The 15,709-nt window shown below is 39.3% G+C and overlaps 1 protein-coding gene and 1 non-coding gene across 2 annotated transcripts; both read left to right on the top strand.

Moving 5' to 3' along the window:
* Positions 1-3,758: 3,758 nt before the first annotated feature.
* Positions 3,759-3,862, top strand: LOC144700360 (small nucleolar RNA R71). The gene has a single exon (XR_013580730.1). It is a non-coding gene; the product is annotated as a small nucleolar RNA R71 (small nucleolar RNA).
* A 5,254-nt stretch (positions 3,863-9,116) lies between these two features.
* On the top strand, positions 9,117-14,759 carry LOC144714815 (protein Brevis radix-like 1). The gene is made up of 6 exons (XM_078589613.1): positions 9,117-9,979; positions 10,065-10,188; positions 12,076-12,190; positions 13,082-13,202; positions 13,334-13,512; positions 14,595-14,759. The coding sequence occupies exons 1-6, from the start codon at positions 9,911-9,913 to the stop codon at positions 14,680-14,682; spliced, it is 696 nt and encodes a 231-aa protein (XP_078445739.1). The 5' UTR covers positions 9,117-9,910; the 3' UTR covers positions 14,683-14,759.
* The last annotated feature ends 950 nt before the right edge of the window (positions 14,760-15,709 follow it).

Here is a 15,709-nt window from a genome sequence, read left to right as displayed (position 1 = left end):
CCACCAGATCTCTCTCTTTCTCGACCTGATCTCTCTCTCTCTCTCTACCTGATCTCTCTCTCCACCAGATCTCTCTCTTTCTCGACCTGATCTCTCTCTCTACCTGATCTCTCTCTCTCTCCACCTGATCTATCTCTCTCTCTCTACCTGATCTCTCTGTCTCTCTACCTGATCTCTCTCTCCACCAGATCTCTCTCTTTCTCGACCTGATCTCTCTCTCTCTCTACCTGATCTCTCTCTCTCTACCTGGTCTCTCTCTCTTTCTCTCTCTCTCTCTCTCAACCAGATCTCTCTCTTTCTCGACCTGATCTCTCTGTCTCTCTACCTGATCTCTCTCTCCACCAGATCTCTCTCTTTCTCGACCTGATCTCTCTGTCTCTCTACCTGATCTCTCTCTCCACCAGATCTCTCTCTTTCTCGACCTGATCTCTCTGTCTCTCTACCTGATCTCTCTCTCCACCAGATCTCTCTCTTTCTCGACCTGATCTCTCTGTCTCTCTACCTGATCTCTCTCTCCACCAGATCTCTCTCTTTCTCGACCTGATCTCTCTGTCTACCTGATCTCTCTCTCTCTCTCTCTCTCTCTCTCTCTCTACCTGATCTCTCTGTCTCTCTACCTGATCTCTCTCTCTCTCTGTTTCTCTACCAGATCTCTCTCTACATCTATATCCCTCCCTCAATATATCTGTCTCTGTATATCTCTATGTGATCTCTCTCTCTACACCTGGATATCTCTCTATATTTATCTATATTTCTGTATATCTCCATCTGATCTCTATCTACTCCTCCATCTCTTTACCCATCTCTTTCTCTGTCTATATCTCTATATGATCTCTCTCTCTACACCTCCATCTCTTTACCCATCTCTTTCTCTGTCTATATCTCTATATGATCTCTCTCTCTACATCTCTATCTCACTCTCTCTATCTTATCACTCTCTACATTTCTATCTCTATCTCTCTCTCTTTCTCTATATCACTATTCCTCTGTATATCTCTATCTGATCTCTCTCTACATCTCTATGTCTCTCTATCTCTCTCTATATGTTATCACCCTCCACATCTCTATATCTCTCTATCTCTCTCTATATATTATCACTCTCTACATCTCTATCTCTCTCTATCTTATCATTCTCTGCATCTCTATCTCTACTGCAATCACTCTATCTCTCCTCTCTCTATTCTGTATTTCTCTATCTGATCTCTCTCTCGGTCACTCTCTATTCTATATTTTATCTGTCGCTCTCTATTCTCTCTTTCTAAATCTGATCTCTCTCTCTCAACATGTCGCTCTACATCCTTTTTTCACATATGTGAACTCTATCTACCTCTTTACCTTCTTGATCTCTCTCTATCTCTATCTCTCTTGATACCTCTCTCTCCATCTCTCTTTCTCTCTCTTGATACATTTGTATATCTGTCTTCCTATCTTTCTTGGCTGCTCTCTCTCCATGTCTCTCTCTCTATCTCACTTTATCTCTCTCTTTCTCCATCTCTGTCTCTATCTCGCTTTTTCTATCTCTATCAGTCATATCTATTGGTCTCTCACTCCATCTCTCTTTCTATCTCCCCTGGTCTCTCAGTCCATCGCTATATCTATCTAATCTTTTTTTCCATTTTTTGAAAAAAATCTCCATCTCTTTGTCTCTCTCTATCTCTCCATCTTACTTAGTCTCTGATATAACACTAAGGACATTGGGATCGAACACGCTCGGACGCACTGAAAGAAATAATATAACGTCGAGAAGGATTTTATGAGCAAGCGAGACGATGACTAGTTCGGCAGTAGCAGGCGGTGAGCCACACGTAGGCGCGATGACGCCGCAGGTAGATGCAACAACGCGAGGAGGCACGATAGCGTGGCAACGTGGCAGCAAGGCGGCGCGACAACATGGCGTGGTGGTGGCCAGTCGATGGCGGCTACAGGAGCAGCGCATGCGGCGCAAGTAGTTGATGGTGGTCGCAGGAGTGGCGATGACTCTGCGGAAGCGGCAAGGACAGCCACGGGCGGCCGCAGGGGCGACGAGGGCGGCCGCTGGTGGCCAAGGAAGCGGCGAGAGTGATCGACGGCAGCTGCGGGAGTGGCGCGCGAGCAGGAGGGGCGGCCAAGGGAGGTCGGGCGAGCGACGTGGGCAGCCAAGGGAGGTCGTGCAAGCAGCGAGGGTGGCCACCGGTGGCGCAGGCAGTCGGGGCGGTGCCTGACGACCGAGGGCGGTGCGGAGCGCCTGAGGGTGGCGTGAGATAGCAGAGGGCGGGGAAGGGCAGTCAAGTGTGGCGCGTGACGACCACGAGCAGTGAGGGGCAGCCGAGGGCAGCGTAGGACAGCCGAGGGCGGCACAAGCGGTCGCGGGCGGTGCTGGACAGCTTTGGGGCAGCCGAAGGAGGCTCAGGGCGGCTCACGCGCGTCTCGCGGCGGCCGAGGGCGGCCAAGGGCCGCAAGCGGCGGCTGCAGGCGGCGCTGGGCGGCCGTGGGGCGGCTCAGGCAGCCAAAGGCGGCTTGGGGCGGCCAAGGGCGACCGAGAGGCGACAAAGGGGAAGCCGCGGGAGCGGCCGGGAGCGGCCGGGAGCAGCCAGAAGCGGTCGAGGGCCATCCGCAGGGTTCACCGCTGGGCGGCCATGGAGCGGCTGCCGCTGGACGGCCGATGGGCTGTAGCCTCAGGACGGCCGCAGTCTCGGCCGCCGTGGAGGTGGCCGCGTTCGCGGGCAGGGCGCTGGGCCGCCCGGAGCTCTAGTGGAGGCGGCGGCGGCAGAGCTCCGATGAAAAGGGCAGCAGTTTCTGGGGATCTCTAGGGTTATTTTTTCTCTCCTAACTTCACAATAGTATTTCATAAATATGGCAAAACCTCAAAATAGACACTAAAAAATCAGCAAAATCCTTAAAACTCACATTTTTTCAAAATTTTCTTCTCTCCTTCTCTCTTATGGGCGGCCCCACCTTTTATAGGGGCAAATATGGACCTTCCCCCTTGGAAGTAAAAGGGAGAAGGCCCAATTAAAGTAATTAGGGCCCCCTAATAGGAGAGAGGCCCCTAAGACGCTGACATATGGGCTCACACATGCGCAAACATGTAGGTCCATACAGTGGTCCTAACACGTGCAAACAAACAAAAACAAAGACATACACGGCCGACATACAAGGCCTAATAAACAAGGAAAATATAAGGAAAGATAACGTCAAACCTTTGTGGCATGTTGACTAGACTGGGTACTCTGAAGGCTGGGTCTCGTGCGTGAAACATTGGTCGACGAACTGGTTCACCGGGGTCTTCGAAGTTGGATGGTCCCCCATCGGTCTTGCTCTCCATCTCTCTCTATCTCTCTTAGTCTCTCTGTCTATCTCCCTTAGTTTCTCTCTCTATCTCTATTGGTCTCTCACTCCATCTCTCTCTATCTCGCTTAGTCTCTCTCTCTATCTCTCTTAGTCTCTCTCTCTATCTCTATTGGTCTCTCACTCTATCTCTCTCTATCTCTCTTAGTCTCTCTCTCTCTATCTCTCTATCTCTGTTGGTCTCTCACTGCATCTCTCTCTCTTTCCATCTCTCTTGGTCTCTCACTCCGTCTCTCTCTCTCTCACATGTAACAGCCTTATTAGGATATGCTAGTGCTGCATGATGCTCACTACTCTCCACTATACGTCTGATTAGCTCGAAAGCTTCATCATCATACTTGCTCATAAAGGCTTCTCTGCTTGTGGCATCCAACATCAGCCTGTTGTGATGGCTCAATCCTCCATAGAATATTTGCATATCGTGCTCTGGCACACCATGGTGAAGGCAAGTTCTGGGGTACTTCAATCACTCCCATGCCTCATTGAATTGTTCTCCCACTTCTTGGTGAAAATATCTAATGACCTTCCTGATCATCTTTGTCGTTCATGACAGAATTTCTTCAAAAAGGTCTGCTCTATTTCATCCCAGGAGTTCAACTCCAAAGCTAGATTCCTAAACCATTTCTTTGCTCTGTCTCTTAGGGTAAGTGGAAATATTCTCATCTTCACTATTTCTAATGGAATGTGTTGATAATTGTTCATCTCACATAATATAGAGAGATACTCTATGAGTCTATAAGAGTCCTCTGTAGCCTTTCCTTAGAAAATAAGCAGGGAGTTTATCCTATAGTTTATATGTTCACCAATAATTGCAAGCACTATAGTGACGGGTATATACTAAAGAGGGGTTGAATGATCTATCAAACTCATCCTCTCATTCCCCTGATCTCCTGCAACCATGAGCAATCAAACTGATAATGCTGAATCTGAGTCGTGGGATGAAAGCTTGTCTTCCTACGAAGGTGGATCGAATAGGTCAGCTAGTGGATGTTGTAGTTATCTCCACCTGTTCATATGATGTGAACCACAAGTAAATAGTGATCCTCCTCACACCCTAAGATCAAGTAAGAGGTTTTTCTTAATCTGGTTATCCAACAATTGGACGGATATCCTCCCATTTCTTAGGTGATATGCTAATAATTCTTTGGAAGGTTTTTGATGAAGATGTTGCACTGCTCTATGTGGGTCAGTGCCTAACTTCCAAGCTTGTCGTCCTCCAAGGTGCCTCCACTTCTCCTTATTGTTTTCAGGCACAACTACAACTGATATAGATTATAGTCAAAATGAAAGATATGAATTGAAATCAAGCTGAAGTGTTGGAGAACTACCTGAATTTTTTATGTGTACAAGTCGAAATAGAAGTATGCAATTAGAAGTAAAAAATGAAAACTCAGAACAAGCTGAGATGAATTTTTATGTACTTGGATTTTTTGTTTTCCTTCTGTGCTAGAGATTTAGGCTAAATTATTTACCTATAATCAATCAAGTCTTAACCCTTTCTCTTGTCGATTTATTGTCAACCTACCCTGTTCGAATTAGCTTGCCAAAACACTAGAAATGAAATAACTCTAGTTCATCCCGCGATGTTGGCCTCAAGATTACTAACTCAAAATCAAATTCACTCTAAGGGACGTCAGTCCTCGGCAACATTGGTGATTTGATGATTACAAATTACGGTGTTACTTTCAGTGTCGTTGCAAGTTTAAGTTGCCAAAATCAAATGAATTTAAAATTATTCAGAACTCACTTAATTACATATAATGGGCGAGAGTTCATCTCCACATGGACTGAACTTTAGAGAATGATCTAATAGTAAAGTTATACTTAGGAAATTAAGATGATAATAACAATAGTGATGACGATATTTAATGGTTGGAAGATAAGTATTGAGTGAAATAAATAAAATAATTATAGTATAATAGTGAAGCAAGATAGTAATATAGGTAGTGGATGCTATGTTTTTGGATTTTAATCGAGGTGTACGAGAAGTTAGGTGAAGTGTGATTCATAAGGATACTATGATATTTAGGTGATATTCTTGGTGTGATTATTTATTTTAACCTGTAGTAGGTTATATGAAAGAAACATAAAAAGATATGACGATGAAGAATGATGATTATGTGGGGAGTTAGTTAAGAGGGGTATTTATAACTACATAACTAGTGAATCGGGAATTTATTTTAATAAGATATAAGATGAAGAAGTAAAGGGATGGGAATGTTAATGATTATAAGACAAATATATATATATATATATATATACACACACACACACACATATCACTTCGGCAAGGTGATTATTAATGCAGATAGGCATTTAAGAATAAGACAATAGTTTTAATTTAGTTATAGAGGGACTTAATTCTTTGGATTCAGAGGGAGAGAGAAAGTAGATGATAATTTGAGGATGTACAAGTACTTAAGAGGTTACTAACTATGTTGTTTTACATCTATGGTAATCTAGAGTGCTTAAAATAATGTTTATATCAGTAGATACATTTAATAAATATTTTTCACATTTTTTATAAATGAAAATTGGGGAAACCCAAAATGTGTTCAATAAAATGCCTCAAATAGGTCACAGTATGAAAACACAATAAAATCAAGTTTTTCTATGAATCAAACTAAATTTTACTCAATCACATACGTTCATAAACTTATCTTCACTAAAGAACGCCCACTATCTATCATTTGTGTCTCCACACTAATGGCTCAAGGACCGGTCGTAGTCAGTATATGAGTGAGGCTAGATAGTGTTATTCTGTCACAATACTATTATGTCCTTCTCTAGTATTATTTGAATAGGAATATTTAGAACACATACTTAAAGACTTGTTATCTCTGTATTATGATCCCATCATAATTCACTAAGTCTGATCATGTATTCACGGGCTTCATTTTAAGCATTACACGTGCATCATAACGAATATGTTCTATTAATTAACATGGAAAGAGATATGTAATGTGTGATTGTCTTGCGAACCACATTCTCTTAATGGTATGTGTGCTTGTAGTTCCCTTACGATCACAGAGCAAGCAATGATCAAATCCATAGAGAGCAAGTTTTTTTTGTTTCCTTCAATTTTGACTTAAAAGTCTGTGTGACAATGCTTAAGACCCATCACAGATTACACATTATTTATTATCATTTTATGGATATGAATTCATGAAACATGTGATATTTTTGTGCGTCATAAATTGACTGAAATATTCCAGATTTATAATTGTAAGGGGATGCACCTTTATAGAAGGTAAAAATCATTGTGTATGAATGGAGGTTATCTGAATCATATAAGCTTGGTATTAAGTGATAACAAAAATATCACATCTTATATAAAAAAAAAATTTACATACTGAGTTAGATAATTTCACCTCTATATTAAACCTAATTTATTTACAAATTAAATTTAATAGCATTTATTTTACCTCAAATAGATCTAATTTGTAAATTATTTATTTTATAAAATAACTTATTTGTGTACAATGGCTCAATTGATAGGAATACAATTTATGCTAGTCTCTTTCAATTATATTTTATTTAAATGGAAAAACTACAGTAAATGTATACATATATACTTTAGTTAATTAGTTATAGATTTTTTAAAAAATACAATGCCAAAGAGGGGAATTTAATTTTCATAAAATGGTTATTAAAATGTATTATTAAAACTGTAAGAGAGTATGATGTTTGCACGTGTTATTTACCTTTGCTAGAGGACTTTTGGCAAAGAATTTAATTTTCAAAAATCTGATTTATCATAATATTTTATCTGTATTGAATGGTAACTATTATCATAGAAATTTTTCTACCATATAAAAGTCACTGGGTTTATGCAATTAAATTTAAACTTCCTTTTTGTGCTTGCTCCTTTAGGAAGGCACTAATGAACCAATGGGACTATTGTTTGTGAACACTAAATGTGAAAGTCATCATCATGAACTATCAACGGCGTAGGGTAGTATCTTTAAACAAGATCTGATGTGAGGGCCTTGTCAAATCATAAGAAAAAATTACACTTTGAAGAACCCTGTGTGGAAATATCTCTATCCCAGAACTCATGAAGACCTTGTAAAATCATCACAAATGCCATCAGGAAGTTGTCATCTGGGCCTACTTGCAGCATTTAAATGCCTGAAATCAAGGTGTGCATGTCAAATAATAAAGTTCTGTCTAAACAATGCATGCCTTAGATGTATATACCACTTTTGTCTACATATGAAATTCCCATTAGTACGGTTTTAGAAATTCAAATAAAATCTTCTTTCTATGTTAATAAAACATGAACACTGTAATGGTTGAAAATCCCCACATCATTGTGGTGAAATAATCATACATCTTGAGGGATGATTGCATTAGAATTTAGAGTTACGGTGTTATAAGTAATTGATATTACTTCAATTTATAATCTTCAGAATTGATCTTAAAAATCTACTAGAAAAACCTAGTTTAAGCCTGATTTTACCAAAACCCAGTCTGAGTTTTTCCACATTGGCATGAACTCCAACGAGAAAGGATTTTGAGGCTAGTGATGCAATAATGATAATACAATACTAAATACGTCAATAACTCCTTTCTCGGCCAAATAACTGACACAAAACTTGGTCTTCAAAAAATTGTAATATTATAGTTGAGAACCATCATTCTAACACCTCTACTCAATGACATATTTCTCTATCTTCCCTGTGTCTTCAACAAGACGCAGAAAATCTCATAGATAAACTATAAAATGCTTTGAATGTTCGTTCATCCAATATTATCGGCCATTTTCAGCCGACCAATCTTATTCGCTTTGAGTCCCTAATTTCATATTTGTATTTTACTATTGGCTTTTTCGGAGACTTAATTCATTGAAATGGCTCATTTTAAGCCGGATAATCCGGCTTGAGAATCAGGTTTTTATGAAGATTTGTATTAACGAGTATTAATTCAATAGCCAGGCATATAGTCAAATTTGGTAATGTCAATCCCAAGGAACCGCAGCGAATTCAAATTCAAACTGTCTTTCTAATTCTAAGGCGTACGACCCGATCAGCCACTGATTCCGTGACCTCTCTCTTCATCTATCTCTCTAACTAGCTCTCCTTTAATCTCTCTCACTAACGAGTTCTCTCTGTATCTCTCTAACGAGTTCTCTCTCTCTCTCTATCACATTAACGAGCTCTCTCTCTCTCACGAACTAGAACTCTCTATCTATCTCACTAACGAGCTCTCTCTACATATTCTTCCACTAGCGATCCGGGATAGCCTATCCCTCTCTATCTATCGAACTCTAGTTTCTCTATCTATCTATCTCTCTAAATATCTCTCCCCTAATCTCTTTTTATCTACCTACGTACCTATATTTATGTATATATATATATATATCAAAATCCCTCTCTAACAGTCGCTAACACACACTATCTCTCTCTCGTTAACTTTCTATTTCTGTCTCTCTCTCTTAACCCATCTCTCTAACATGCTCTCTCTGTCTATCTATCTCTCTAACATGCTCTCTCTATCTACCCATCTCTCGAGCATGCCCCATCAATCTATCTCTCTAAGTCGCTCTCTCCCTCTCTCTAAGCTCCTCTCTGTCTCTATCTATGCATCTCTCTAAGTCGCTCTCTCCCTCTCTCTAAGCTCCTCTCTGTCTCTATCTATGCATCTCTCTAACTCGCTCTCTCCCTTTCTCTAAACTCCTCTCTGTCTCTATCTATGCATCTCTCTAACTCGCTCTCTTTCTACCTCCATCTCTCTAACTCTCTCTCTTTCTTCCTCTATCTCTGTAACTCTCTCTCTTTCTAGCACCATCTCTCTAACTCTCTCTTTCTACCTCCATCTCTCTAACTCTCTCTCTTTCTACCGCCATCTCTCTAACTCTTTCCCTTTCTACTACCATCTCTCTAACTCTCTCTCTTTCTACCGCCATCTCTCTTACGCTTTCCCTTTCTACTACCATCTCTCTAACTCTCTCTCTTTCTACCTCCATCTCTCTAACTCTCTCTCTTACTACCTCTATCTCTGTAACTCTCCCTCTCTTTCTAGCACCATCTCTCTAAATCTCTCTCTTTCTACCTCTATCTCTGTAACTCTCTCTCTCTCTTTCTACCTCTATCTCTGTAACTCTCTCGCTTTCTACCTCCATCTCTCTAACTCTCTCTTTCTACCGCCATCTTTCTACCTCTATCTCTGTAACTCTTCCTCTCTTTTGTAGCACCATCTCTCTAAATCTCTCTCTTTCTACCTCTATCTCTGTAACTCTTCCTCTCTTTTGTAGCACCATCTCTCTAAATCTCTCTCTTTCTACCTCTATCTCTGTAACTCTTCCTCTCTTTTGTAGCACCATCTCTCTAAATCTTTCTCTTTCTACCTCTATCTCTGTAACTCTTCCTCTCTTTTGTAGCACCATCTCTCTAAATCTCTCTCTTTCTACCTCTATCTCTGTAACTCTTCCTCTCTTTCTAGCACCATCTCTCTAACTCTCTCTCTTTCAATCTCCATCTCTCTATCTCTCTCTCTCTCTATATATACGAACTTCTGCTTCTTCTTCAGCTGCAAGAAGGGAATCAACAGGAGAAGAAGGGACAAGGGAGGAGAGAAGAGGATGTTCCGGTGCGTTCCTTGTCTGAATGGTCTAAGCAGCAAGTCTTTGTTGGAGGGGCTGGCTCGCCACGTACGTCGTTACTCTTCCCTTCAATCCCACCTCTTTTTTTGAAAGAAAAACGAAGAAAAAACTAAGTATTGGTGCGGCTTCGAAGAGCGAGTTTCAGGCCGAAATGGGCAGCGAGGGGGAGCAGGAGACGATGGAGGAGGCAACGAAGAGGTTGAAGAAGAAGAGGAGGGAGAAGAAGCGGCAGACGACGGCCGGAGATGGATCCTTTGGTGATAAAACAAGTCTTCCTTCTTGCACTTATTACTATAACTCATCTTCATCTTCTTCTTCGTCTTCTTCTTCTTCTTCTTCATTATCTTCTTTATCGTCTTCTTCTTTTTCATCATCACATCATCATCATCATCACATAATCATCATCATATTCTTCTTCTTCGTCTTCTTCTTCTTCTTCTTCATTATCTTCTTTATCGTCTTCTTCTTTTTCATCATCACATCATCATTATCATCACATAATCATCATCATATTCTTCTTCTTCATCATCATCACCATCATATTCGTCTTCTTCATCATCATCATCATCATCATCACCATCATATTCGTCTTCTTCATCATCATCATCATCATCATATTATTCATCATCATCACGTCATCATCATCATATTCTTCTTCTTCATAATCATCATCACCATCATCATCACATCATCATATTCTTCTTCTTCATCATCATCACATTCTTCATCATCACATCATCATCATCATATTCTTCTTCATAATCATCATCATCATCACATCATCATCATCATATTCTTCTTCATAATCATCATCATCATCACATCATCATCATCATATTCTTCTTCATAATCATCATCATCATCACATCATCATATTCATCATCATCATCATCATCATCATATTATTCTTCATCATCATCACGTCATCATCATCATATTCTTCTTCATCATCATCATCATCATCATCACATCATCATATTCTTCTTCATCATCATCATCGTATTCTTCATCATCACATCATCATCATCATCATATTCTTATTTATCACCATCATCATCATCATCATCATCATATTCTTCTTTATCACCATCATCATCATATTCTTCTTTATCATCATCATCATATTCTTCTTCATCATCATCACAGCATCATCATCATCATATTCTTCTTTATCACCATCATCATCATATTCTTCTTCTTCTTCTTCTTCTTCTTCTTCATCACATCATCATCATCATATTATTCATCATCATCATCATCATCATCATCATATTCTTCTTCATCATCATCACATCATCATCATCATTATATTTTTCTTCATCATCATCAAATTCTTCTTCTTCTTCTTCTTCTTCTTCTTCTTCACATCATCATCATCATATTATTCATCATCATCATCATCATCATCATCATCATATTCTTCTTCATCATCATCACATCATCATCATCATTATATTTTTCTTCATCATCATCAAATTCTTCTTCTTCTTCTTCTTCTTCTTCTTCTTCTTCTTCTTCTTCTTCCTCTTCGTCTTCCTCTTATTCTTCGTTCTCTTCTTCCTCTTCTTCGTCAGCTTCTTTGTTCTCTTCTTCATCAGCTTCTTCGTTCTCTTCTTCTTCCTCTTCGTCTTCCTCTTATTCTTCATTATCTTCTTTCTCTTCTTCTTCATCATTATCATTGTCTTCCTCTTATTCTTCATCATTATCATTGTCTTCCTCTTATTCTTCATCATCTTCTTCCTCTTCTTCTTTATCATAATCATTATTTTCCTCTTATTCTTCATTATCTTCTTCCTCTTCTTCTTATCATAATCATTATCTTCCTCCACTCCATCATCACCTTATTTTATCATTACTCTCCTTCTTCTTTTTATATCATCGTTATTATTATTACTATGAACCTTCATCTTCTTATATCATTATTATTATTATTCTTACCATTCACCTTCATCTTTATCATCATCATCTTCTTCTTCTTCATATTATCACTATTATTATCACTAATAGTAGTAATATTAATACGATTCTGCTTATACAGCTTCAGAATTAGTCGTCATCTTATAATTATTCTATTTTTTATTATTCTTCTATTGTTCTTCATCTTTATCTTCATCTTGACTTGTTCCATATCATGAATCTTTCAGAAGAGGAAGGAGGGGAAGAGGACGAGGAATGGGTGGCAGAGGTGGAGCGAGGGGTTCTCTTGAATTTGGTTTCCGAGCCAGGAGGAAGAAACCGTATTGACAAAATAAGGTTCAGGTTCGTCATCATCATCATCATCATCATAATCATCATCATCATCATTACTATCTCTTCGGTTGTGAGTGTAAACTGGACATGGCGAAAGCTTTGAATGTGAAATGGAGAAAACATAACATAGAGAGAGAGAGACGGAGAGAGAGGGAGATAGGGAGACTGAGAGAGATAGACTGAAAGAGGAGTAGGAAAGAGTGGGGGGAGAGAGAGATTGAGTGAGAGATAGATTGAAAGAGGAGTGGGAAAGAGTAGAGGGGGAAGGTAGATTGAGTGAGAAAAAGAGAGAGAGGAAGAGAGAGAGAGATTGATTGTGAGGGAGTGGAAGAGAGGGAGAGAGATTGAGTGAGAGAGAGGAAAAGAGAGTTTGAGAGAGAGAGGAAGAGAGATGAAGAGAGAGATTGAATGAGAGAGAGAGAGAGAGGAAGCGAAAGATAGAGGTTTAGTAAGAGAGTTAGATACTGAGTTAGAGAGGGAGGAAGAGAGAGATAGATATTGAATGAGAGAGAGAGGAAGAGAGAGAGAGAGAGAGACATTGAATGAGAGCGAGAAGAAGAGAGAGATAAACATTGAATGAGAGAGAGAGAGATAAAGATTGAATGAGAGAGAGAGAGAGAGAGGAAGAGAGAGATAAAGATTGAATGAGGGAGAGAGAGGAAGAAAGAGAGAGAGGTTTAGTGAGAGAGAAACTGAGATTTGGCTAGAGGAGAGAGAGAGGAAGATAGAGAGAGATTGAGTGAGAATGATTGAATGAGAGAGGAAGAGAGAGATAGAGAGAGGCAGAGATATGGATGATGTTAGAGAGAGAGAGAAGCAAGATCCATCATGTATTGATATTTCATCTCTCTCTGACTTATTTTTTCTTCCCTTTTGTTAAAACTTATCAACTACTCCCAGGAAGGACTTGTTTGACGTGGAAGAAGCCCACCAATGGTGGACCGCCAACTGTGACAAAGTTATAGACTTATACTGCGCCCACTGCCCACACCCACCACCTTCTTCCCATCTTCATGCAGAGGTAATTAAGCTTCCAGAACCCAAATTAGAGGATAATTAAGCTTCCAAAACAAAAATTTGTAACGTAATATTTTGTTAGAGATGGCCAGTCAATAATTTTAATCACTGTTTCTTTTCTGTATGTTTTTAAAGAGTTCTAGAAATTTAAGGAAAGATGGTTGCCATGGTGAGTCATCTTCTGGAGCAAAGTCGGTGGTGGCGGCGCCGCCGGGCAGGCTTGTAGAGTGGGTGGTGGAGGATCAGCCCGGCGTGTTCGTGACCATCCGATCTTTGCCGGATGGTCAGCAAGAGCTTCGGCGAGTCGAGATAAGGTGCTGTGCTGTTCAACTCCCAATAAACATCATCATCATCATTATCATCATCATCAGCATTGTCATGACCATCATCATTATCATTTTTTATATTCTGATACTATCAGACTCTTGGCATACCTCTCTCAGTGGAATCTTATAACTTTCATCCGTGATTATCATCTTTCTTCAGATCATCATAATTACCATGATTCAGGAGATTATCATCTTCATCAGTATCATTATTCTCAAGATCATCATAATTCTCAAAAGCATCATCATTATTGTATCCTCCAGATCATCATAATCATGAAAACTGTCATGTTTGATATCATTGTTGTCACCATTAAAGTCTACAGCACCCTTCATTCTCAACAGAACCACCATTTTCATCGTACCTCTTAAGATTATCATACTCTCCAGTTCATCATAATCATCATTATCATCAAAATCATGATAACCATCGCCGTTAATATCATTGGCATCACCATTGAAATCTTCAGCACCCTTTATACTCAACATAATCATCTATTTCATCATCACTCCTGAGATGTAGACCATTATTATTGCAGTTGATCATCATTATCATATTCTCCAGTTCATCATAATCAACATCATCAAGATCCTGATAACCATCATCTTTAATATCATTGTCATCACTATTGAACTCTTCAGTACCCTTCATTTTCACCAGAATCATCATTTCCATCATCACTCTTAAGATTATCATCAATATAATTTCAGTTCTCACCATCACCATTCCCCTGTTTGACACCATCAAAACTGTCATTCGTATCATTATATTGTGATGACAATGATGTTCTTGGGACGAATCATCATTTGAAATATCATCACCAGCACCATTACCATCCTCAACATCACCATCAAGACCATCATCAACATCACCACCAAGATGATCATCATCACCAAGACAATCATCAAGATCATCATCACCATCATCAACCTCACCATGATCATCATCATCATCACTAAGACCATCATCAACATCATGATCAGCAGCAGCAGCATCATTATTCTCAAGATCATCACTGTATCTTTAAAATTATTATAATGACATTGACAAGAGGATGCATCATGCGCAGCCGAGAGATGTATGGAGAGGTCAAGGCCAGAGTCTGGTGGGAGGAGAACAAGGCCAGGCTGCGCCGCCAGTACGCACGACCCAATTAAATACTTCCAACTTTGCAATATTATTTTCATTCACTCATTTATCTTTGGATTTCCAATAGCAATTATGTCCATGCATCTATACTACATGGTGTCGCATATCATTGATAAATCTATGATATGATAGGACACATTGGATGGAACTTACATAAATCAGAGAATTGTCTTCTTAACATCCTCCTCGAATGAATGTATAAAGAGTGCTGATGAGTGAATATATGAATAGGAGAGAGACATACGGATATGTATACAGATGGATAGATGGATGCAGAAGATGATAAATGCATTCAGGGATGTATGAAGTATGAAATTGAACTCAGATCATACAATATATATGAAAGGAAATCGCTAAATAAGGATAGAGACATGCGGATAAGTATACAGATGGATTTATGATGCCGAAGATGACATGTAGAACTATACATGTATGACAAAAGCACATGGGAATGTGGAGAGGATGGAATTGACATCGTGATAATGAGGTTAGTTCATATAATATATCTGTAGAAGTGTATAAAAGATGAGCTGATATCTCATTAGGAGAGAGACATGTCGATAAGTATACAGATGGATAGATGGATGCAGAAGATGACAATGTAGAGATATAAATTTAGAGAGAATGAAAATTGACATCATGATGTTGAGATTAGATCAGATCATACGATAGAGAGGACAAAATATAGAGAGGATGAAAATTGACATCACGATATTTAGATCAGACCATACGATAGAGAGGATGAAAATTGACATCATGATATTTAGAGCAGACCATACGATAGAGAGGATGAAAATTGACATCATGATATTTAGATCAGACCATACGATAGAGAGGATGAAAATTGACATCATGATACTGAGATCAGATCATACAAAAGATATGCGGATGCATTTACAGACGAACTGATATCTCTGTAGAAGAAGAGAGAGACATGCAGATAGGTATACAGATTGATAGGTGGATGCGGGAGGTGCCAATGCAGAATTATACATGCATGATAAATGCAAGTAGAAATGTAGAGAGGATGAAAAC

Source organism: Wolffia australiana, chromosome 2, assembly GCF_029677425.1.
Source record: "Wolffia australiana isolate 7733 chromosome 2, ASM2967742v1".
NCBI lineage: Eukaryota > Viridiplantae > Streptophyta > Magnoliopsida > Alismatales > Araceae > Wolffia > Wolffia australiana.
This window is presented reverse-complemented; position numbering and strand designations above follow the sequence as displayed.